This window comes from Protopterus annectens, chromosome 2.part0 (assembly GCF_019279795.1).
Source record: "Protopterus annectens isolate FY-2018-M chromosome 2.part0, PAN1.0, whole genome shotgun sequence".
Taxonomy (NCBI): domain Eukaryota; kingdom Metazoa; phylum Chordata; order Ceratodontiformes; family Protopteridae; genus Protopterus; species Protopterus annectens.
Genome location: NC_056728.1, coordinates 1,795,173,240 through 1,795,200,065, shown reverse-complemented (window position 1 = coordinate 1,795,200,065; position 26,826 = coordinate 1,795,173,240). Strand labels below are relative to the sequence as shown.

Sequence of the window (26,826 nt, the reverse complement as noted above, 5' to 3'; positions counted from 1 at the left end):
GAATCTGGACAGGGATAAACTTTGTTTAATGTGAATGGGGAGTCTGTTCCAGATAAAAGATATCCTCTGCGAGATATACCTGTCCCTCCAAACCGTCCTGCTGATGTTGCAGAAGAGGTTTAGATCCACAGACTGAGTATTTCGGATGCCATTGAACTTGCTGTAACTCCAACAGTACTGGCTTGGAGGATGCTTTGTATGACAGACACAAGTCACCTCTTAGTAGTCTGTAAATGTATAATACACACACACATATATATATATATATATATATATATATATATATATATGTGGTGTGTGCATGTGTGTGTGAGCAGGATTTTATATACATACACAGACACACATTTTACTTTGAGCTATATTTTATTTAGTGGCTTGAAATGCTGAGGAGAGTGATTTTTTTTATGAGAAAGACTAAAGGAAAAATAATAAATATGCTATTCTAAATAAAGGCACTTCCAAAGGATGTAAAAAAATGCCCTGTAGGCACCTCCTATAAAGGCCCTAAACAGTTAATATGTTACTACAGAAGAAATCTATTCTCAACTGCATTTAGTTGATACATACTTTGCTTTTTGGTCTTGTCGACTGAGTCCGAACTTGTGACGGTGAATGTCTCCACATGTCCATCCTTCATCAACAACACTGTAAAATAACATTTCAAAATAGATGTTACAAACCAGGATCTGTGGTGCTTTACTATCTCATCATAAAATAAAATATTTATCAATCCACCTTCAATCTTAAAGTTCAAAGAACATCAACAATAAAACCAAATTTTCCATGTGTCACTCACTACATTCCACACATCTGATGGTACAAACAAAAATAAAATAATTCAGTAATGGCACCTCTCACTTAGGAAACTAGCCTACTGACACAGGGAGACTCGATAACTATGAGGGCAGCCTTATGGGATTTGGAATAGGACCATTAGCCAGCCAAGTCAAGGATGATGTCCCAGAGAAAGCAAGCTGTCTAGAAGGGAAATGGGTTCATATTGCTGCACTAATGTTTTTCTCAATGAAAACAAAAAAGAGACATTAGCTTGCACAGAGAATAGCATTGGTATAAAGGATGGTATAAATATATTAAATGCTTGTAGGCATAGTTTTCAACATCTGCACATGACCATGGGTTGTCAAAGAACAAGAAATAACTGCTGACAAGGAAGGATGGCTAGCATCTTCACGTCTTTATTTTCTAACTTTTTTGCTCCCGAGATGGAAAGCCGATATCCAGGAGACCACCATTTTCCACCAGACCTGACTTGATATTTAAGGTTGCAGTGGAAATCAAGGTATTCCTGGTGTGGTGTCATTCAGCTGCCTTTTGTTTTATGCCTTACCCCCCCAATCCTCCCCCACCAAACGTGTAACAAGTACAATGATGTAATTCACAGAATCCCATGGATGTCTGCTGCTAATTCCACAACAGTTCGGTAGGTGCTGTATTCCTTCTGGGATTATCTAAGGTATCACAGGAAGAGCATTCTCCTGCTCCTTGTGATAGGCAAGCTAGCAAACTGCCACTCATTTCTCATCTCCCCAGCTGACTTGTCGTGAGGCAGGACATGTAATCAGATCCTGGTTTCTCAGATTTCGGCCAGGGTTCCATCCTTCTGTTATTACACCTTGCTCCTAAGTTCAGGGAATGCCATCATTATCATCATCCATTTTCAGCTGAAATTACCTTGTCCTAGGGGTATGCTGTGCATCATCACAAAACAAAAACAGGAATATAAACTGAATGGAAGACTACATGAAACAAGAATAAATATAGAAATATGCAATGGCTGTGTGCAAATTACAGGAATAAACCTGCCATCTGGACTGCAGAAGATACATCTACTGTCAGTCCATGACCTCACAATGAAATACACAATCTGTAATGCAATAATAGGTCAAAACTGTGACCGCCTTAGCAAGAGAGGACAAAATCAGTCTCCTTCAATCAGTCACTAGCAAAAACAGGACTGGACAAGGCTTTACTTCTACAAAAGGAGCATTACTGTTTGTAGTGCAATAATGATGCTAAAAAACAAAGCTCCCAACATGCTCAGTGAAGCCATACACTCAAGAAAGCCTTATCGGACAGGAATCTGGTGCAAGGATACAACCAAGTAAAGAAAACAAGGGGAAATAGGCTGACAATCAAGCATTAACGGGTTCAGCGAGACAACTTTAACAATATTTACTCTCTGTACCCTCTGTTGACAGTTTTGGTCTACAGGAAAAACTGTTACAGAGAAAGATGGAATTTTTAATGGGAAAACATAACTCTATAAAAGGATTAGCATATGCAGTGGTGAAGTTCTAAAAAAGCAGATTATAAATATACGAAGCAAAATCCTTTGCATTATTTACTGTTATTATAGAAACACAAAGAGGATTTTTGTACCTGAGTTTGCAAAACTGTCCTCTCTTCTCTATCCAGATGTAGCGGAGACCCTGAAACTTGTAGTAGCGGAGCAATATTTTCTGCAAAGAAAGAGAAATGTCAAAGCAGTGCACCATCTTCTGTCCTAAAAACTGTCTACAGAAACGCCCTGTGAAAAAATCAATATACAGTAAACACCACATAATATTAACATTTTGACTATATCCTCAGTTTAAAAGAATTACATCAAGAGCAGAATGAAGTATTTATAAGACGGATTTGTTTTCCATTCTTTGTGATGTAGCCTATAAATTTCTGACCTGCCTTTCCACCACCGTATGTGTGTATACACTATTTACTGAATAGAATGTATTACTACTCTGTTTATATACAGCTTTAGCATTAATCATCCAATCACAAATGCATTTTCATTTTCCATGACGGTCATAATCACTTGTTTGTTTGTGTCTTTCGGCTTTTCCCGGTTAGGGGTCGCCACAGCGGAACTCCGGTCCGCTAATGATTGGCAGTAGAGTTTTATGTGCTGGCTTGCCGGGCCTAACGCACAACCTTCAACGAAGGAACTCCCATTCACGCATGTCGCTACACAGAAGATGCTCTAACTGAGAATCGAACGGGCAACATCTAACTGTAAGGCGACAACGCTACCGCAGCACCACCACCGCAGTCTGACGGTCATAATCACTATGAAGGAAAAACAGAAAATATCTACTGCCACACATCTAAAATGTGCATTAAGTTTTAGCATTATGACTTTCTTTGCAATACTGCTGTTGACTGCAATAGTGCTATTTGTATCTTGAGACATAGGCAGACACTAGCTGCAGTTTAATTTGCCATTCCAAGTCACTAACTCATTTGCATAGTTATGGATAAACAAATATCCACAGGTCACTAGTTTTCAAAATGGCCACATGCTAGACTTCATGACAAAATACAGCATCACTGATGACACAGTGCAGTAGATCTCCATGTTAAACAGCAGAAGATAATACACTTATATGAATACTCATTGTATCTTTCCATCTTTAACTAGGACTACTGGTGTGGTTCCAGTTAATGGGCTCTCCTCCTTTTATCACTCAGCATCCCATACTAATGGGGTCACTAAACTCACTCTTCATGGCTCATGTGCACCTCTAAGTTAATGCAATGGGCTCATTCACTCAGCATCCCATACTAAATGGGGTCACTAAACTCACTCTCCATGGCCCATGCGCATAATGCAATGGGCTCATTCCTACAGCCCATAGTCTTCTTTCAAAGACAAATCGGGACTATTTTTCACAATAAAGCAAAATATGTACAAATAATAGATATAGCAGCATTCGTTATATCTGACAACTTTTGATGCTGCCCTTTTTCATTTGACATTTGCTGACCGGGAAAGTCCGACTGAGTCATGAACCCATTTTCAGCAGAGGCCTGGGGAGAAAAGCTCCACAAAGTAACAAAAGTTCAACAAGATTCACAAGTTAAAAATAAATCATAAAGATATAAAATACAGTGAAAATTAGAAAAACTTCTGCAGAGTACAAAATTTGACAATATATAGGTACAGTGAGCATTTCATTTGTGTGTTAGTGTATAGCTTGCAGTAAACAAGTAGCACGGTTGACTTTAGGTAGTCACTGTTGATTCCCAGTAGAGATTGCCATCCAGGAATACGCTAGTTTAATTCAGTTTGTTTATCTATAATTACAGTTTCTATGGTAGGCTGATAATACAGCTTATAATGCGAGTTACAGTATTTAGAAAGGATGTTTACAATGATCTTTTAGGTAGACTTGCACGAGGGCTTTTGAGAAGAGGAAAACCGTGTAGACGTTATCTGAAGTTCATAAGTCAGACTAGGAGGAATGTGGAAAGTATAGAGAGTTAAAAGGAGTGGAAGGTGGGGGGGTAGTTTGGGAAAGTATATTTGCTAAGTTTTTTTGGAACAGGGGCAAATGCTAGTATTTTGGTAGTGTTTTTTTTTTTTTTTAGTGTGAGTTTAAAATACTTAGTTTGTTATTGATCTGATGTTTGCTGGAACGGTATTTCAAAGTTTAGCTACAGTGTAGGAGAACAGACGGTGTCCGGCCCTTTTTTGGTCTGTGTAGGGTTATTAGTTTCGCTTCTAAAGGGAGGGGCCTAGTGGGTGTGTAGGTTTGGATGAGTGAGTTAAAGGCTGGACAATTATCAGGCTGATACATGACTGTGCACCATGTTGAGTTGTTGGTAATCTAGGAGATGTAGAAGTTTGAGCCAATTGAGGGAAATGAGAACTGTGCAGTGGTGTGCGGTAAGGGGTGCATTAATAATACATCTAGCAATTTTATTATAGCAGGATTCTAGTTTGTTTTTGAGGGCAGTCGGAATATTTGTCAGAATGGGTGCAGCACAGAGGAGAGAGCAGATTAGGTAAGTAGTGTGATCCTTTTAGTTGTGTTCATAAAGTTTTTGTGGTGGTAAAGCATTACAAGTTAATAGTGAGTTTTCTTTACTGTGTTTTGAATATGTGCGTCAAAGGATAGTTTATTATCAACGGTTATATCTAGTAGTTTTGACTGGGGAAATGATTTTGAGCGGAGTATTGTTTAGTGAAAAGATCAAAGTCAGTTGTGACATTTGTGGGAGTGACAAGGAGAAATTTAGGTTTAGCAGGAGCTGTGAATTATTTAGCCAGGTCTTAATGGAAGTGAAAGCATTTTGGGTTAGATGCTGGAGGTGTTTTATGCTGTTGGAGGAGGTGATGACAGTAGAATCATCGGCATACTGTATAAGGGAGCTTTGATGGGAGGCACAGAGAAGCTTGTTAAAGATGTTAAATAGTAGATGTCCGGGAATGGACCTAAGGAACTCCAGTGCTATTTGGCAAGAAATTTGAGAGGGTTTCACGTAATTTTATTCACTGTTGCCTGCCTGTCAAGTAGCTATTGAACCATTGTTGAGCAGTGGGGGCAAGACCGAGGGCAGAGAGTTGCTGAAGTAGCTTGGGGTGGGAAACTGTGCTGAAGGCTTTGGAGAGACCAAGAAATATTACGGATGTTAGCAGGCATGCATCTCTGGCTTTATTGAGTGTGTCAGTGAAAGAGAGTAATGCAGCAGTTGTACTATGTGATGGTCTGAAGCCATGTTGTGTAGATGTGAGTAGCTTATTTTGTAGTGTACGATCAATAGCTGGTATTTGGGATTTTCTGCTCGAGGATACCTTTGACACTTTTTCATTCTGCAGTCCTATCCTCAAGGACTTGCATCCTTCCCATATGCCATGCTATGTGTGGGGTCTAGGAAGACAAGCCCCGTCTCATGCTTTTTAATTCTAATCCCTAGTAAAACTCCATAAGTACATGTGAAAGGCATGAAAAATCAAGCATGCAGAATTATAAACTTCACGGGCATATAGGATCATCCTAATCAATGGGATAGCAAGAGTGTAATAAGTAAGCAATGCAGAGGGCCCTCTCAAAGACTCCAGGATTCATTTATGTTGTCCCCACACAGGAGATGAGCAGCTAGTCTGTCTTCCTGAAGTCGTGCAGGCTTTTTACATGAAATCCGAGCTGGCAGTCTATGCCAAGGATATAAAAGAGTCGGCCTGCAGAAAGAAAACAGTGACATGAACAGACTAAGGTAGGGAAAGGTCAGAAACTATTTTATGTAGGAAACCAGTTAATCCTGAGGGGCACTGAATCCTTGTGAAAGATCAGACAAGGTGCCCTACAAATAATGGTCTGCAACTCAGACTGTGTAAAAAAAACTATTTGATTAGGTTTGAAAGACTATTCATGCACAGTACTAAAATCTGCCATACCACCAAGGTAAACAAACAGGAAAGCCAAACAATTTAGAACAGCAAGCAATATATCTAACACGGCAGCTCACCCTTCAAAGAAATGGCAGTTGATGTGGAAACAGAAAAATTCTGTAAAACAGAAACCTTAGTCACAAAAATTCATGTGAAAACTGGGAGATCAAAATGAAAACAATATATAAGAAATTTGGGCATCCCTGAAATATCTCCATAACATAACTAAATGCCTTCATGAAGTGTCTAACCTATAGGATTATGCACTTAACTCCCTATATTCACATGAAACACAGAATCCGTCTCAGATACCATCAAAATGCCCAAATTATTCCTTTTCTAGATGTGTAACAATGGCAAAGGCATAATTTAAAACTAAATACGGACGGGTAAGACATAGCTGCAGATACAGATACATGAGGAATGGGGATCGATATTAGGTGACTTCTGAAGCTACAGAAAATTATGTACATTTCTTGGGTCTTGTATGTGGTAGTGGTACCCCATTTCCCAAATGTTGAAAAGACTACAGATTCTTAACTGGAATGCTTGCACAGGACTGCCCCAGTAAAGTGACAGATGGGGAACTCACTAAAAGTGACAGTGTTGAAAAGTCTTTCCATTCTCAGTCTTGTCATCTTATTGTTAATGGGGTGTGTAGCTACAACAGGTGGTGAGAAACAATGACAATTTCAGCTTTACTGTTAGAAGAGTGTGGTAATGGTACAGGATGAAATCATTACGCCAGATATGACCTTAAGAATCATCTTACCAGGAATTAGTAAATATGATGCAGTAAACCTTTGACATGTGCCTTGTGTGATACATTCAGAATAACTATTTAAGCAGACAGGAGCCAAGGGTTACATGCTTCAAATTAAAATAAAGTGAAGGAACAAGGCGATATGTGTATGAGTAGGTACAAAGATACCCAGCCTTATGGCACCACTGCAGAATGAAGTATCTAGGTATATGGACAGTTACTCATACTACACAATCATTAGAAACATGGGGGAGATATGATGGGAGAAATAATAGGAAATGATTCATGTGGATGTGGACCAGAAAATAGAAGCAATCAAAATGTTTATAGTACTTCTTCTATTATACCTGTGACAAACATTTCTCTTCTCCCCAGGACAAGCTAGGTAAAGACTCTGATAAGGGTCATTTCCAGGTACTTTTGGGAATAAGGCAAGCCTAGGGTAAAATAAGAGGTTTTGCTAAAGGCACACAGTTTAGGGAGAAGGCTATGCCAGACATGGTAAGATATTTTGAAGCAACACAAAACAAATTAGGATACTATACACAAGATATGTACACATAGTTAACTGGAAAGAACTTATTCTGGATCAAAAGCCTATTTTGCAGGCTATCCAGAAGTTGAGAATTTGAACTGTTCTACACAGAGACTACAGAAAGAGAACTAGAGGATTCTCATGCAAAGTTTTTGAAGGAAGGCATGAAAATGGTGACGCTCTAAACCTTCCAACTAAAAAGAAAAATCACAGACTGCTGGTATAGGAAAAGTAACAAGTTTTTTTTTTTTTTTGGGGGGGGGCAGTTGTGGAAAGGGGTCAAAATAATGAAATGGGAGGAAGGTTAAAGAGACATGTGGCTTAGATAGGAATGCCTGGATGCAGGTTTCAGGCCTTTTGAACTTGCTTGAGAAATACAATAGGGAATTGCTAAGAAACGGCATGACTAGACTACAGCCGATTCAGATTTTACAGGAAGCAAACTCTGAATATAGTGGCAGCAACAGAATACTAAGCAGAATGTATCTGTCTCTTTTGGAGTGTAACAAAGTACAAGTCACAAAACATTTAAGCAATAAATGGGAGAAGATATGAAATGTAATGGGACTGGAAAATATTGGCAGTGGATTTGCAAAATTCCTAAGGAGATCACCAAGGCAAGGAAGTTTCACATATATTTACCTGGAAGTATTTACACAAATATTTTATAAGCCATCCAAGTTTAATAAAATGTTTCCAGAGGCCAGAGCTATGTGAAGGGAGGGAAGTAGGAAACTGAAAGCACATTTTTTGTGAATGTGGTCCGCTCAAACAATTTAATGTTGAGAAGATACTAAGCGACAATTGGGAAAATGATGGTATAAAATAAATGTTAAATTACATAAGGAAGCTGATAAGTCTCACTTTAAACAGAGGTTTGGTCTCACTATTGTGGCTAGTATAAAAAAAACGATTACTAGAACGTGGAAATCACAGTAGGTGCCCACCTTAGAAGATGCAACAACATTATTGAAGGATCTTAAACAGCAACAGGAGCACTTGCAGAAGGGGAGGAAGGGAAAATATCACCAGAGTAACCAGCAGCATTGGTAGAAGGTTTGGCGCCAACATATATAGGTGGAGGAATCTAACTGAATATTTGTTTAGCTGTAATGGAGGTGGAATACAAAGTCACCTAGCTATGTTCACAGGATGACAACTAAACCAAAAAGTAAAAATGTCACACTAACAAGCCAATTAGTAAAAACCACAAGAAAAACCTAGGCAAGCCAGAGTTTCCACACAGTGGGAGGAAACCGGAGCACCCAGAGGAAACCCACGCAACCACAGGGAGGACATGCAGACTCCGCACAGAAGGCATCCCAGCAGAGGATCGAACCGGAGAACCTCTTGCTGTGTTGTGGCAACGCTAACCGCTGCACCACTGTGGCTGCCCCTGACTTGAATCTGTCCATAAAGACTTTAAAAGGAAAAAGTAAAAAAAAAAATGTCATGCACATTCAGAAGCCATATAGCTGAAACACCATTACTTTAAGGGGTCATCTGCATATATCCCATGGGCCTCTATTACAGGAGGTTTAAGGTATCATACGGTGAAAACTCTAGCTTGGCTATTTTTTTTTCTTGTAGTTTTTACTAATTAGTTTGTCTGTGAGACCTTTTTTACTTTCTGCTTTAGTTAGTTCGGATATTTTGCAGACACTTTAATGGTTATGGACATCAGTTGGGTTTAAAGACCCTGTGTTTCTAGATTATATCCAAAAAATCCACGTATGGTGTGCTGACAAGGTCATAAGATGCCCAAAATGTGCAGTCCCACTGCCAGTAGTGTTTGGCTTTGCTGGCCTACATCTGTCCATACAAACTTAAAAAAGAAAAAAAGTTAAAAAGTCATGGACATTAAACCATATAGCTGAAACATTTGATATCCTTAACGGGTCATTTGCCTATTCCCACAGACCTCTATTACAGGGGATTTAAGGTATCACACAGTGAAAACTCTAGCTTGGCTAGGTTTTTCTTGAAGTTTTTGCTATATTCATTGGATTATGATTAGTAGGATAATCAGCTAGAAATGGTTTGTTGTATCTGGCTATAATATGACATCCTTCACTCTTATTTAAAGTGGTTGCAAATGTCATTTCTGGACTGGCTCTCTGTTTAACTACTTGATTTAGAAAAAAACATTTGTTTTTATTAATTATAAAAGTAAATATTTTGCTGTTCGTAGAGACAGTCACCAGCCTCTAGTAAGTGCACCTTGCATGTGGGTTGCTGTCTGTATGGAATTATTAGTAAATATGCAAGTAGCTTGAAAGAAGAGAGAAACAGTTCCACCACCTTTTTGCATTCAAGGATCTTAGGTCTCTATAAGGTACGGTCGTGCCACTAAGACAATTAGATGTTTAAAAAGTGCAAAGGGGAAAGATTTGCAGAAATGTAGTTCTCGTAAAGAAATTGCTGTGCATCCTGTATGACCTTTATAGCCTCTTATATCATCTGCAATAACTTACAATCTTTCTGTCAATGTTTACTTTACAGAGGGAACTTTGTGTCTACATGTGATCTAATGCAACAATCTCTAAGGGGACTGCATTCACTTACTCTCTACAACTTAAAGTTAAGGATCCCCAGAAAAACAATTTGTTGTCAAAACAGAAAGTGGTAACAGTGGATGAAAATAATCTTACTTAACTTTTTTGCATAATCAAGAAGCTTACGAGTTGCTAAAAATATATCTACTGCTACAGAAGGTAGTTGCAATTAATTCTACAGAGAAGACTACAAAAAAAAGATTACTGAAAATCACACTATATACAACTGGAGTTTTCAGAAGAATATACCATGAAACTTTTCCACTGCATAAAAAAAGGCACTTCTCTCAGGAAGAGCTGAAATCATTATTCTGGACACCACAGAGATCCAAATGCTACTCACATTCAGGTAGAACACTCAAAGACACACACTGAAAATTTCATCTATGTGGAAAATAATATAGCAATAACCCACGCCTGGGTGTGGGTAATGCTAAATTTACCCACGGTTGGCGTGGTTTGGTCCCGTGGGCGAAGCCCGAGGGACCAAACAAAGCCAACCGTGGGTAATTTAGCATTACCACCAGGCGTGTTGCTATTATATATGACATTATTTAAGAAAAGAAACTGTTACTTTTCTTAAATAATGGCATAGTATAATGCCTGTTTACTGCCCTTCCGCAGATGTCTGGCATCATGGCAGTTCTGATGTACTCGCGCCTGTGCAGTACATCAGAGTTGTGGCAAAAGGCGGAGAAAGCAAGATCTCCGTTGCTTTAATTCGCTATGTTAAATGAGTTTAACATAGCGAGACAGTTTTAAAATAAGCAACGGAGATGTCTGTTGCTTATTTTAAAACTGTCTCGCTATGTTAAACTCATTTAACATAGCGAGACACTAAAAAAAATGATCGGAGATCTTCCTTTCTCCGTTGCTTTTTAACACTGTCTCGCTATGTTAAATGGGTTTAACATAACGAGACAGCTTTAAAATAAGCAACGGAGATCTCTGTTGCTTATTTTAAAGCTGTCTTGCTATGTTAAACCCATTTAACATAGCGAGACAGTGTTTTAAAAAAACGAGTTATACTAATGGAAAAAAGTCCGGGCGACCGGACCTTTTTTCCATTAGTATAACTCGATTTACAACGGGCACGCTGGCCAATCAGCGTGCACGTTTTGGGGGGGTCATGGTATAATTGAAAATAAAACCTAAGATACATTCCGCAGTACAGACTCTCCCTTATTATTAGTGGGAATTAGCAGGTAGCAGGCCATTTTAATAGAAGAATACAAGCCATAACCTGAACAGTAACACAACCACAAGATTTAGCTTAATGTACAATATGCACTGCACAATTAGAATTTAATCTGCCTTGGTTTATCAGGTGTGGTTGGCCTGGCTAATATTCTTATTTATTTCTATTCCAGTAACCATGAATATATAATCAGAATAATTGAATTCATCAGTTTCGGTAAGAGTTGTGAGGGGTATATTTTATGCGTGATGTCAGCTTTGTGGTTAGCTTTTCCAGATAATATATGCATAAAGTACATCACTGAAAGGAAAATTATTTTTATAGCCTAAAATGAAAGCTGCATACATTGTACACCTAGACGTTAACTAATTTATTGTCTAAATACGCAAGGACAAGTTACACAGCGTTACACCAGCAGATGACTCATTTAGCCTATATTCTTTTGGTTTATCAAAATTTTAGCTAGACAAACATTTGTGTGTCAGTAAGTACCGATGGTATTCACTGGTCACTACTATTTTTAATAATTTACAAATTTGTAACAAAGTCATGTACAGTACATTTCCCCCTACAAGGGCTGCAAGCATATTTAAGAGAAGGTGGAAAAAATGTAGGAGAAAAGCATGCAAAATTTAAAGTAATAACTACTCCCTCACTAAAGAACTTAAGTACCTGGCATTTTCTGGGAAGTGATTTGTATAAATGAACAAATTATTACAACCATCTCGTAAGTCAAACGTCTGAAATAGGTTGCATTATATGCATATTATGTATACTGTGCATAAAGGTCTTTATTGTTTTTACAAAAACACATTTTAATACTTTGCTCAGTTTAATCAAGCTTCTAAATGATTTGTCATGGCAAAGTAATATTTATTATGATTATATACGATGGAGCTCCCAACTGTGGTCTTTCAAGTCATCATAAACACATGCAACATTAGTTTTTTTCCCCACCAACGGGCAGAAAATGTTTATAATTCAGGATGCACCATTTATGCTTACACAGTTATGAGATATTCCTGTACATCTGTCTAGATCAACAAATAAAGGTCAACCCATAAAAGTTTTCCTGCAGTAATGATGGACATATTATGCATGCTTAGCAACATGCACAGGTAAAGTAAGTTCCGCCTCCTATGGTGCTGGACCATAAAAAGGAAAAGGTAAATAATTACTCTGTTCAACAAAATTAAGACCTCACATGTAGCAAGAAATACTTATGGGAGAGGTTCACATACCAGGTTAATTGCTTTACTGTTCTCAGCTGTTTGTTCAGGTTATTTCAGAAATTTTACATATAAGGTACAACAGGAAGTCAGTGGGGGTATAATTTTCTTGGCTCTGGTGTTTGGTCATCTGAAGTGTATATACTTTCTGGGTATAGTTTTTTTTCGTCGTCCAAAGAGCACTAGCCGTTGCTTGGTACATGGATCTGGGAAGCTGCTGTGAGGGGATGTGCGGGGAGGGAATGTAAGACTCACTTTCTTATAGAAATAATGTTGTTTTTATAACTTGGAATACAGGGTTTTAATCTCACCATATAAAAATGAAAATAATATTTCAGAAGCTTAACATACAATAGTCCCACACAGCCTTTGTCCAAGACACTAAATTATGTGAAGGGTGTGCTCCAGCTCTGTGATCTACAAGGATAAAGCCCCAACTACACAACAGAGGACCAGAGTACAATTAGTGGCTTTGGTGCTAAAAGGCCAGAGAAAGGGAGAACAACACCGAATTGCAAATGTCAGCTCCCCTATCACAGGGGATGGGGTGTAGTAGCTGGCAGCCAACCAAGTTCTCCAGTCAATGTGAGACTTGTACATAGACTACTGACTGGGTGAGCAGACTTGGCTTCCCAAACTAGTAATGGTATTTCTTGGGGGGGGGGGGGGGTATCTCCATGTCAAGCTAGCACACCTCGAGCCACAACGCACCCTTGTGTTTGAATGAATGCTGGCCCCCTGCAGCCTTCATCCTGATCTTGGGGGTAATTCCCAGGTGAGAGAATGAATTGGTTGTATCTGACTGAGGGGAGGAGACTTGATGATTGGCAATCCTGGGGACAAAAACACAGAAAAAAAAACATGAGAAATGCGAATAAGTTAAAAAGTAAATTTTCCAGCTGTGGTGATATGAGAAATGCGAATAAGTTAAAAAGTAAATTTTCCAGCTGTGGTGGCAAATGTGGTGTAGCCATTTTATTTCAGAAGGGTACTGGACAACTGTGAGAAAGTAAAAGTCAGCTTGCATGTCAAACAAATCATATGGTGTAAGATTAGGTCTCACAAAAACAGAGTTTTGTCACAATAAATCCTACATAAATCATTCTCAATGTATAAGCTTGGAAATGCAGCCATATTAAAGCAGGTCTATATCTTCATTTTACATTTCACATTTTACATGCAGCCTCGTTCAACAGTTTTAGTGAAGGATACAAATGAGCTCAGTGAAGAAACCATTAGGCCAAAACACTGAAAGACATGCAGAATGAGAATATCTGGTTCTTTGCAGAGGAAAAAAAGTGCGCAATAATAAATCATATTTAGATGGTACAAAGTTTGGGAACCAAGGTAAAAGAGGGGTGTAAAACTGGACAGGAAAGTTTTGGGATTAAGATAAATACTTTCAAGACAAAATTCAATCTATTTAACATTTGTTGACCGGGAAGTCTGACTAGGACAAAACCTATTTTCAGTGAAGGTCCAGGGAGAAACAGTCCAGACGCATGTCTTTGGAATGAGAGAGGAAACCACAGTACCTGGAGGAGACCAACGTGAACACAGGGAGAAGGATCCGCACAGAAGGCACCCCAACCGAGAATCAAACTGGACAATCTCTTGCTGTGAGGTGACAACGTTAACTGCTGCAACATTCGCTGCACAGTTTAAAATTTCTGAGTTCTGTTTCAGTTACAGAAAACACAGTTCTGAGTAGTTAAATAACAATTAAATTTCAGTTTTCAGACCAACAGAAGTGGAGTATTCATTTTGAAGTCTTCAATTACAAGAGTTTCGGTTTAACTCAGTTCATCAGCACTGTCATTTATGACAGTTTCAGTAATACATGACTGAATCTACCTCCACTGTAAGCTGCTGTTTTTATGGTATTTTGTTGCTTACTACACAAACAATATTTACTACATGATAAACTGCATTTGTCAGACAATTACAATATTGTGACTTTTATTCTGAAAGGCACTTTTTCAGTACAGCTACAGACACCTGGTTTACTTCTTTTAGACTGAAAGGATTCATTCTAGGACAGACGACAATGATAGGCAATACCCATATGCTGAAATGTCATATCACATGAAAAACAGCAGAAGTCTCTCTCAGAGACCTTTCAATTGACTGGGGAGACTTTACATGATATTAGACGTAGAAAAGATAAGACTGTACAGGAAGGGAGGACATCACATAAAAGTGCAGCAAGAGCAATTGAAGATGGACATCTGGTGACTGCTTGGCAGACATTAAAACAGGAAATAAGACAGTATACTTTTTCAAGTAATAGCAAGCTGCGGTAGTACAGCAGTAGCGTTGTTGCCTCACAGCAAAAGGTTCTCCTGTTCGATTCTCGGCTGGAGTGCCTTCTGTGTGGAGTCTGCATGTCCTCCTTGCGGTAGAGTGGCTTCTGAAAGACATGCGTGAATGGGTGTGCCTTCGCTGAAGGTTGGGTGTCGGGCTGGAAACTCAGCACCATAAAAATCTACTGCCAATCATTAGCAGACCAGTGTTCCGCTGTGGTGACCCCTAACTGGGAAAAGCCGAAATGACAAAAACTTTTTCAAGTAATACAGAAACCCAAGCGAGCAAATGACATTACTTCTTTAACCACAGCAATAACATTAACCAAGTACTGAAGGTGGTAGAAATAAATGGATATATCTCTAAACATAAAATACTCATTCTTAGCTTACTCACAGGAGTGGACTATAAACACAAAAACACAAGAAAATGGAGGTACTATAAATGGAATGTGCAGCTGACAAAAAGCTAAATTAAAGATGTTACTAAATCAAATCATTACAAATAAAATGGTAAAAAAGATAACTGGTTAGTTCAGTGGGGCAGGAGGACAAAAGCAAATCTCAGAGCCAGAATTATACAAGACCATCATGGTATGAGCAGAAAGAAGCAAGCGAGTCTGACACTGAAGTAGAAAGAAAAGTTATGGGAATTGCAAAAAGAGATTCCCACCTCAAAATAGCATAACCAGGCCAGATCACTGATAGCAATATTTTAAGATATGAATAAGAACAACTAGCTGCTTCACAGATTTAAGTACAGTAAATACATAAGGGTGGTTAAAAGGGGGGAGTAGCCAATACATTTTTTAAGCATTTAAAGAAAGAAAACAGGAGCAATGTGTAACCGGAGTAAAGAAAAATAACGGGATAATAACAGACAGCCAAGTTCTGGTAAGAGAAGAATGTAACATTTTTTTCACAAAACTGCATATCAAAGTTGCCCAATTACAATACTCCAAAATGGTCTGACTTTCAATAGGATAAAGAAAATTAGATATTAAGATGCTTTACATTTGGAAAAAACATTGGGAAGGGAGCAGTCTCGTTTAAAGAATGTTCCCTCATCGCACTGGACATAAAGACAGGGTTGGGTATGATGGATGACTCTGTCCTTGTGAATGATCAGAAAATGTTCTTTACACATTAAGGATTACAGTTCAGACATCATTCGGGCATGCTATGGCCCCCTTTCCAGGAGAGGTGCATTAATGGAGGTGAAGCAGCAAGTTCAATGGAAGTAAAGGTTACTTTCTCCACTGCAGTGAAATTTCCTTCCTGGGCAACATTAGATTAAATACTTCTTTTAGGAACTGCTTAATTGGCAATAAATAGCACAAGGGTGGCTCTAAAGCAAGGAAAGTTGAGATAGCTTAAATACATACTTCAAAGAGGCATAAAAAGTCCTGATTTGTAAACTGCTGACAGGTAGTTAACAGCCAGAGATGCTCATGGTGAATGAAGGGTCTTGGTCACCAAGTAGACACTACAGGGAGAATCTTCCATTTTATTTGGTATGATTTACTTGTGTTTAGTTTCCTAGCCTCCCTCATTATAAGCAGCATATATTCTGAAAACGTGCCTGAAAATAATGAATGCTACATTATCCATGCTGTCAGCCTTAGCGTTTTGAGACTGGGATGTAACCACGACCGTTTCCTCTGTGTCAAGAAGTCCACTTACTGAGGTTATAATATTGGTTCTTTCACTTGCTAGACTTAACAGAAGGGAGAACCAGTGTTGTCTAGGCCAAAAGGGGGACATACACAGCATTTCTGACCTAGCCTACTTTATCTTCAGCAACACTGTGAGATCAGGGGTTCTGGAGGGAAATTAGACACACAGATCTGTACATGGAACACAGAAGGAATCTACTTTTTCCAGTACCTACTTGTGAGTATGGTCTTAATGTGTACTGCTAGAACATTCTCAATAATACAATGCACAATGCCCTGAGGGACAGTCCTGACTCCAGAACCACTTCCCAAGCTGGTACTGGGAGTCTTTAAAGTATTTAAGAGTTGGCGTTACATCACTGTGGTGGTATCTGTTTAGATGTGCAGGGTGGTATCTGTTTAGATGTGCAGGGTGGTATCTGTTTAGATGTGCAGGGTGTCCCTTAACCAAATATGCCAGACCAGTTTTACAGCTAGAATGAAATCACAGCCATTGTCTGTTTTACATTTATATGTTTTTTCTCCTATTGTGCCACGTGTCCTAGATTCTCTCCACATAAGCCTCCCATGCTATATCTGAGGAGTCCGTGGTGAGGGTTTGTATTTCCTGCACCAGCTTGAAAGGTGTTCCTTGATCAATGCGCAGCTGACCTTAATACAATGGGAAGAGGTGAAGAAAAGATTTGGATTGCAGGCTAGAGACTGCCTTCCCCATCAGGGACTGCTATCAGAGCAAAGAGAAAGGGACAAGGGAATCCTAAATGAAAGACCCGCAATGGATGAGTTTTTAAGTGAATCTAGAACAGAAACTGCTGTGGAGCAGATACAATATTGTATGATAACTACAGAAATCAATCAGAGGAGGTCAGAAAAGACTGGAAAGAGATTAGCTATGCAATTCACAAAAGACTGAAAAAAGATTAGCTATGCGATTCACAAAAACAATAGGAGGACATACATATGGCTTCCAAATATGCCACAAAATCTAGAAGATTTTGGATTTTTGCCTGGAAGAGTTTGCACAGATACTTTTATACCCCAAGCACCCTCCAAAGAATTTTTCCTTGTACAGATAGCAAATGCTGGATGTGTCATGAGGAACAAAAAGTTAACTGGGAACATATGTTTTGGGAGTGTAATGAGCTGGCAAACTTTAAAAATTCCCTATAGAGTTCTCTGTTAGGAAAACTTGGCAAGCAAATGAGTGTAACTAAGGAAATGATTATTTTGAGCTTGGATACATGATCTGAATTGCCTAGACAATGAAGTCCTTTTTAAGTTTAATTCTGGCGGCTGCCAAAAAGCAATTACTATAAAATTGAAATCAAAACCTACACCCAACTATATTTGTAGAGGATATTGTAATGCAGATAAAAGAACAGGAAGAAGGATCTTTAGAAAAGTATAGGAGTAAATTACATGAAAAGATGGAAATTTGGGAACAATATATGCAGAATAATGTTTTGGAGATGGAATGAAGTTTAATATAAGGCAGGAATTGAATTCATATAATATTGATTAATTTATATGATATACAACATATGTGATGTGCAATGTTTATAAATGTGAACTTGTTAATATGGCTTGATTACTTTTGCATAAATGTACATTTGCCTGCATAACACATGATAATTCGATAACGGCCTTAAAAAAAGTTGCATCTGTCTCTCTCACCACAAGATCATCTTTTTGATATAAGGCAAAAAAGACATTGTGATCTCTAAAACTTGAAACTGCTGACACCATTTACTTCTGAGATACAGCTGCAGTTTTGTCATATGGAATGTCACTAGGCATACTATCAAAGTGCAGGATGCCATGTAGACCAAGGTCCAGAGGTATTCCCTTGCTATGACAGAATCCCTCCATAATATAGTCCAGATGAACTGACAAAAAAAGAACATTGTCTACAGGCAGGAAAGCTTTTGGCTGTTCTGTGCCCAGCAGGGTCCTCAAGAACAATATTTTCCTTGCAGGGGGTCATAAGAGACTTGAGCTGTCTGAAGGAGACACCCATTTGTTAGATACATGCAAAGGAAAACTACAGTGCCTTCTGATGCTCTTCTGCTGAGGTCCCTGAATCAGGCAGTCATCCAAGTAAGGATAGATGCGCATGCCCTTTGTCCTACAAAAGGCAATTACTGAAACCAGGCATGGCGTGAATATCCTGGATGCAGTAAACATAAACAAGTCAAAGGGCAAGGATTTGAACTGGTGTGCCCCTCCCCCCCTCACATTCATTCTTTGAAGCCTTCTGTCCCACCTTTGCTATAGGGATGTGGAGAGAGGCATCCTTTAGGTCCAATGCGACCATGAAGGACTGAGGGATTAGAAGGCGCAGAAAGCCTTGAAGGGTGAGCCATTTTGAACTTTGGAACTATTAAATACTTGACTAGTCCTTAAAGGTCTTGAATGGGTCTCCAAGTACCTGCCTTTCTGGTTATCAGAAACAGTAGTGAGTAGAACCCTGTGCGTCTTCCCCTACTGGATCAATTTCTATGGCAGCCTGTCCAAAAAGGTTTTCTAAAAAGGGTGGAACTAAATGAACTTGTTCCCATGAAACAGGAGGGGTAAATGCAAGCTTAGGTCTATTGAGGAACTGCAACTTGTAACCCTGTTCCAGAATGCTTGCAGAACACCCACTAGTCCTATGTTATCTCCTCTCATTCCTACAAACAGACCCATACGGCCTCAAATTTGTAGGGATGAGAGAGAGATGTGTTTTGTTAGATGGGTTAGGTGGACTGGGGTTTGACTTCTGTTGAAGGGGGCAGCTTGACTAAGAACACGGCTGTTCCCTCCCAGCTTCTTAGCCATGAAGACCTCAAGGCCTGTCCTTATTTTTACTTGAAATTCCTTCCCTTGCCTTTGTTTCTTTCCGCATGAGGCTTTCTTTTTCCATATATGGGAAAGACCAGCCAAGACTGGGAAATGCATCTCCTGGAGCCTGGCAATTAAAGAAAAGCCAAACTGACTGCATGGTCTTTCCCTTTTCCTCCTTTCCCAATGGGGGGTCTGAAGGGAGAATCCATGTCTAAGGGAGCATTAAGGAGTTCAGACTTCACACGATCTGGTAGGGGCTGTGTTCTCCACTAGGCATGTCTCAGTATCACTGCCCTGCATTATGCATACAATGCATTACAGCCATACTTTCTGAAGTGATTGGCCACCTGGGAAGAGAAGCTCAAAAATCAAACATCTCCTGCTTTAGGTCCGTATCATTGATCTTCTCTGCCTTGAACCTCAGCTCGAACAAGAGTGTTTCCTGGAACTCAGGTTTGAGTTTTTATCACAGGGCACTGAAGGCCAAGTTAGCAAAAGTATAAGCTTTCTTCCCAAAGTGATCAAGGATCCTACTCTTCCTGTCATTAGATGTGGCTCCAGGAAGAAGCCATAGATGTCACCTAACTGGAATTCAAGGACACCACTGCAGGATCAGCCAAACGATTCTCAAAGAAATATGCAGGTATCTTGTGCTCTAAAGAACTAGTATGTCTTTCTTGGAAGAGTGAGACATTTTGAAGGGATCTTCTGGGACATAAATGTCTGAAGGAATAAGAATGACATCTCACTAGAATAATTCTTTCATCCTGTGAAAGGCATCTCCAAATGAGAGGTGCTCTGGTGGACACCAGAAGGTCCCCCTGGTATTTGATTAATTAAAGAATGCAGTGACATCCTGACTCCCACAGGCCAGCTCATCCACATGGGTCAGGGGTATCTCAATCTTCTAAGGTAGGATCAAGCCTTCTTTTTTATAGAAGGAACCTCTAACACCTCTGGGATTTCCAAAGCTGGCAAACTGAGTTAAGAAAGTTCATAAAATCCTGAGCCATTTGGAAGAAATCCTTGAATGAGGCCTGGGTAACAAGATAGGTTGAGGCAAGCGAACAGATCCTTCTGGTTTTGCCGTTTTGAGTCTCAGTTTTCCATGCCGGACTGCTCTAGAGGCCAAAGTACGCAAGTAGTTGGATGCAGAGGATCATCTCTTCATTTCTGGGAACCTTATCCAAGATTAACAGTGAATGGACACCACTCTGTCCTCTGAATTGGAGGACACTGCAGTGGCTTCCATCCAGAACATACCTAAAGCTGATGGCATGGCTGCACCTAGAGGAGATGCATTACAGATTTCTGCCAAAAGCTACTTGAAGAATGAGGACTGCTAATCAGCCTCTTTCGTCTTATCGACACTGGACCTAGGGAAACTCTATTCATTCAGGTTGTCATCAATTTCTTCTCCTTCTCCTCTCAATTTTCGAAATATATGCTCCTCTGATGACGGTTCTCAGTGGCCTTGGCCGATGCCGTGGTGGTACATATCAAACCCATACCTTCTTTTGGTTAATGCAGTCCTACACAGATGTGTTTCTACGACAGACTCCGTACAATGTATACAGCTGAACATATTGTGCTGCAGGCCTAAATGAAAAATACACTGGCTGTGGAAATCTTTTATATGTGATTTGCTTGCCACATTCAATGTAGTAATTCAGCTAATGAGAAACCTTGGTATCACTGTCATCAGATATTTATAAAAATTCAAGGAAATCTCTATAAATTACAAAAGGGATTCCTCTATCAAGTACTTATATGAAAGCTCTGAAGTAGGTTAAAGTGAAGTGAAGAACTCATGCTCACCACAAAACACACAGACTGCAGCAAGAAAGATCTGAAGATGACACCAGCCAATACTTATCTTAAACGAACATCCTGAATCCCTAATTTTAAACACCCGATGTTGAGGTAGCTTGAAAAATAGGCGATGGCCATGCTACCTAGGCTTAAGAAAATACAGTGTGGAAAAAACACTCAAATACTTTTCCTCTGAGCCACAGACAGCACCTACTGGTCCCCCCCCTTTTTTTTATGTTGGTAGATATTAGCAGCAAGTGAGAAGAGAGCTGACTGGGTATGAAGACCCTTCCTGAAATTATAATTGGGCTTTCCACACATCCCATTTTGTGCAAGACATACCTCAGTTTTAGGCTTTCTGTACCATGTCCTGTGTCAGTTGGATGAGGACATTAAATGACCCAATTCTGACACTCCCAATGTGATTAGATTGAATACAAACTTTTCTACAGTAATTGATCATTGTTCAACAACATCAGTATTTTCTTGTAAAATCTTAAGTCTTACGGTGAAGTTAGTGGACTGGATAAGCTCGATCTCAGGCTAGGTCTGCGAGTAGCACTTTTAGTTGGCTGGTGATACTCTGACGGTGGTGCCAAAACCAGAACTTAAGCATGGTGCTCACTATGAGAAGCATGAATGTTGTAGGGAAGACAATCTCAAGGCTCTCTGCACATTTTCTATAACACATTTGCCATCTGTACTTGTCCGGCCATCTACTGTAGTTATGATATCTTGCAAAACGTACAGAAATGCCACATCTGTGAAGATTTCAAGTAGGCATTTTACAATTAAGTTGCCAAATCTCCTATGAGCTTCTCGAGTCCATTTCTTTTTTCTTATAGCCATTTAAATACTTTACTGTGCTTTTCATTCTTTTTTATACAATCCTCGATACCAAATACGTTTCCTGGCTGCATATCTTGGGACTCATTACATTCTGCCAGGATTTTGACACTGGCAGTCAAACCAGTATCAGGATTTCTTTTAAATCTTCAGCAGAAGCACTAAATTACTGCTACTTCTGGTACTCCTGTTAAGTTTATTTCTCCTTTTTTTTTCAGTTGCACCTGCCAAGACTGGTTCTTTTTAGGTTTTTTTTTTTGTTTAAATTTTCTAACATAAGCAAAAGGCAATGTGGTGTGTGTGTGGGGGTGCAGTATGGAGGGTGTGATGTTCACTTCCTGAATTATGTTAAGCACCTAGTTCATTAATAAAAATTGAACTGTAAAATACATGCAGCTACTAACTTTTCTTTCGGCTGCTCCCATTAGGGGTCACCACAGCAGATCATCTGTTTCCATCTCTTCCTGTCCTCTGCACCTTGCTCTGTCACACTAACCACCTGCATGCCCTCTCTCGCCACATCTGTAAACCTTATTTTAGGCCTTCCTCTTTTCCTCTTTCCTGGCAGTTCCATCCTTCGCATCCTTTCCCAATATACCTAGCATCCCTCCTCAGCACATGTCCAAACCAATGCAGTCTTGCCTCTCTGGCTTTGTCTCCACAGCTGGTCTCATTACCACCTTTCACTCTTACTGCTAGCAGTCTGTCACAAATGACTCCTGACACCCTTCTCCACCCTGCCTGCACTTTCTTCTTCACCTCTCTTCCACACTCACCATTACTCTGAACTGTTGATCCCAAGTATTTAAACTCATCCACCTTTGCCAACTCTACTCCCTGCATCCTCACCACTCCTCTGTCCTCTCTCATTCACACACACATTTTGTCCGAGTCCTGCTGACCTTCATTCCTTTCCTCTCTGGAACATAATCTCCACCTCTCCAGGGTCTCATCTACCTGTTCCCTACTCTCACTACAAATCACAATGTCATCTGCAAACATCATAGTCCACGGGGACTCCTGTCTGACCTTGTCTGTCAACCTGTCTATCACCACTGCAAATAAGAAAGGGCTCAGAGCTGATCCTTGATGTAATCCCACCTCCAACTTGAACACACCCACACTCCTACAGCAGACCTCACCACTGTCACACTGCCTTGTACAAATACTGTACAACTCTTGCATACTTCTCTGCCACTCCTGATTTCCTCGTGCAATACCACAACTCCTCTCTCGGCACCCTATGCTTTCTCTAAGTCCACAAACACGTGCAACAAAATAATAAAACAGAAAGTAGTAGGTAGGTCCACCGTTGAGTTAAAAATGGTAGGCAATCCACAGTTAAGTTAAAAATGGAATATCCTTTATTGAAACAAAACAAGCGATCCTAGTTGAGTGTAATGAAAAGCGTCAAAAACATTCCTTATTTATATATTATCAGGTTACTTGGATCAAGGGAATGGTTACAGAGGGTGGTTCTTAAAAGAGCAATAAAAGCTTTACCATCATTCCTTTAGCCTAGTAACATCATTGTACCAAATAATCAAAACTATATTAACTAAAACAACTAAACTACAAAATGATTTTATAACAAACAAATGAGGACTTTTAGAGGATGATCTAGTAATCAATAAATGTAAACTAAACCACTTTTAACAAAGATTGTTTTTATATCAAATAAACACCATCTGTTTTGTATGTCAATAACAAATTATAAAATGAAACATCATTGTAAATCTACAACAAAAAAAAACTAGCGACAAAAAAAACAAAACTAACTATAATGTGGAACAGTGATAATAAAATAAAAAATAAATATAACTAAACTGTTAAAGGAGTTGTTGTAAAGTGTGAAAAACTAAAAAACAGTCTGAATGTGTACTCGACAGAAGTCCAGAAGTGTAAAAACAAAAAAACATTTATATGGAATGTGTGGATCCATCATCATCCATCATATGCACTTAAAAACATTGGAACAAGATTTTAGATATTACAAGTGTAAAGTGCATTGAAGTAAATTAATTAAAATAATCCAGATGGTTCTAAAATAAAATGATGCAACCAATCACCGTTTGTTTGGAAGTGAAATAACGTAACTAGTCGCCCTGTTTGGAAACTAAACCTGTAAAACCAGAAGGACAGATGAAAAAAATAATGTGGTTTGAGTATACAGAACATTTACATATGGTTTTAAGTGTTACAACCGAAATTTACCAAAATAGAAAACAGAGCCATCAAACCACTTAATCCCAGTCAAAAATAAGGCAACTTGTAAGAAACTTAGAAAACTATCTCCTGAATTGTATGAAGCAATAAAACAAAAAAAAAAAAGAAAGATTATAAATATATATAATATAAAGTAAACATAAAATATTAAGATAAAAGTATTAAGTTAAAAAAGCATGAAAAAAAAAAAAAAAAACAAAAAAAAAGAATAAATACATGCATTTAGTAAAATGTGGACAAGAATGTTTTGCCATCCTGGATCTACTATGTATTGTGTGAGCGAAGAAAAGGAAAGTGTTTAAATAAAATACACTGACAACACCTGTTGTTACATACAGACTCAGTATAAACAGGACCTGGTCTAAATCTGAAAAGAGTCAAAACTACTGACATGGCCTGCAGACTGGATGAACACACAACATATAATCAAATGAGGGTACAATGCAGTCAGTGTGTCAATGAAAACCTTAGCTATTGCTGTTACTATATGGCATCATGCCTATCTAAATCCTTGAGGAGGAGGAAAAAAAACATGAATTAAACTTTTTCTGGAACATTTAAAGAGAACAAAAACATACACTGTTTATGCTGTTTCTATTTCTGTAGTTCTTCTTGAGTATATAGAGATAGTAAAGTAGTAGTCTGCTAACTACAACACTGTTGTTAATGTTTTGGGGACTTTGATTCAATCAGTCCCTCAACTTCTATAATTATCTGTACTATAAACCAGACTACAACAGAACAATAACTATATGCCAGGATTATAAAACCAAGGTCCTGAGACTTGGGGTACCTCTCTGCATCAAGCACAGTTTCCCTTAAGAGCACACAGGGAACACACTCAGCCCAGGGTCTAGATTTCTCTGTATCTGTCTCCCTCCAGGTCCTCAATAAGACTCCCCACTGGTACAGCTGTAGGGTTAGGTCCTCAGCAGTATGTCCAAGCCAGGTCCTCCAGCACCTTCTCTGTGACATCAGTGCTTCATGTCCCTGCCCAAAGTAGCTGACACATTCTTTCAGATTTGATTTTACATGCACACATACACCTGGGAAAGGCTGGCACAGATTTACCTGCTGTGCCCCCTTCTGTCTAGAGTATAAGGTAGTTACCACTCCTACCAGACACTCCCCAATCAGCTACTCTAAGGCCTTTAACAAAGGGTATCCAATTATACTGTATAATATTAATACTAATACAAATGGCAGTAGTTGACCAAGACAGCAAGGCCTTCTGGAGTGGCTCGCACAGTGTCACCAAATAGATACAAGTACTCTCAAAAGTTAAGTACTTTCTAAAAGGACCATCCACAATAAAAGTTTTAAACACATTTAATAATAAATAATAAAATATTATGAAAATACTAAATATATATCTACAGTAAACCAGAGTTCAAATCAAATGAAATATTGAAAATAACACCAAAGGACTGACTCATACAAATAAAGAAAATCGCTCTCTAAACTAGGTTTTACTATATTCTTGACTGAATCTAGGATAATTACTATTCCCTAATAACTTACTTGACAGAGCAAGGCATAATGAAATACATGACCAGTCTTTCTAGTCAGGTTCCCTAAAACAGAATACTCATAACTCCCTGTAAAATATAATATCTAAGATAGGGTGGAGAATGACATCTGGTCAGCTGATTCTAGGTTCTCACAGTATCCACCTTTGAAACTGAGACAGGAATTTAGCATACACACCTAAAATACACACCTAGATGTTTATGGCAGTGCTTGGGGCTTTCCCCTTTTTACTGAGCTAATGAACAAAGGCTTCTTCCAGACCCATGGCCTCCAGTCCTATTCAGCACTGTGGAGTGCCATTTTAATGGTTTAACAGCTCACTTACATTTCCCTTATTTTTCTTAAAGTAAGCTACCTGGTTAACATCTGCTGTCCCACTATCCTCTATTAAATCATATACATTTAATTCAGTTACACTAATACATATACATTTCTTTTCACTCCAGTAGGGTGCACTGCCGATACATTTTAACACAAGCAAACCTCACAAATTCATTTCAACACAAGCATCCGTACAAATCAGTTTGATATACAAATGACAAATAATTATTTACAAAATTCCAACTAGCTGTGCTGGCACAAGTCATACATCCACTACCCTACTTCTCATCATCACAGACCATCACCAATTTGCTTAAATACAGACACTTCCAATTTAAATATTTTAACAAGTCATGTACTAAATGGATAATGCTGTATGTATTTTATAAAATGGCATATATGCTGCAGTTGTTTGTGGTACATGTATGCTACATCAATTAAGGAAGGAAGGTCTAAAATACATTTCGTGAGAAAGAACACAGAGCGCTTTCATTTAACTTCAACTTCATCAGATTGATCAGATTGTGGTAGCAAACAAACATCAATGTAAAATACAGAAGAAAATGAACAGAAATGAAATGGAAAACAGGATAAATCAGCTAATGGTGTCTTAAAAGAGGTTTTGTGTGCCAACAGGAAAGTTAGACTTCATCATACTGTAATGGTAGAGTTTAAAGCATCGTAATAAAACACTGCAGTAAGATAGTGAGGCAGTGTAAAGGAAAAGTGAATAATTAAGAAAACGTGCAGAAACAACCAATGAAGCATTGAAACAGGTCAAATGGAGCAAAAGAACAACTAACCAATGTGACTGTTTGA

The 26,826-nt window shown here is 38.9% G+C and overlaps 1 protein-coding gene across 3 annotated transcripts in view; it reads right to left on the bottom strand.

Moving 5' to 3' along the window:
• The window catches only part of ATP13A2 (ATPase cation transporting 13A2), a 2,158,003-nt gene that overhangs the window by 1,284,682 nt on the left and 846,495 nt on the right, over positions 1 to 26,826 (bottom strand). For all 3 annotated transcript variants that reach the window (XM_044061825.1, XM_044061827.1, XM_044061826.1), the window contains exons 6-7: positions 2,401 to 2,480; positions 568 to 645 (exon numbers count right to left, since the gene is read on the bottom strand). In XM_044061825.1, coding sequence (XP_043917760.1) covers positions 568 to 645; positions 2,401 to 2,480 — 158 coding nt within the window. The remainder of the gene's footprint in view (positions 1 to 567; positions 646 to 2,400; positions 2,481 to 26,826) is intronic.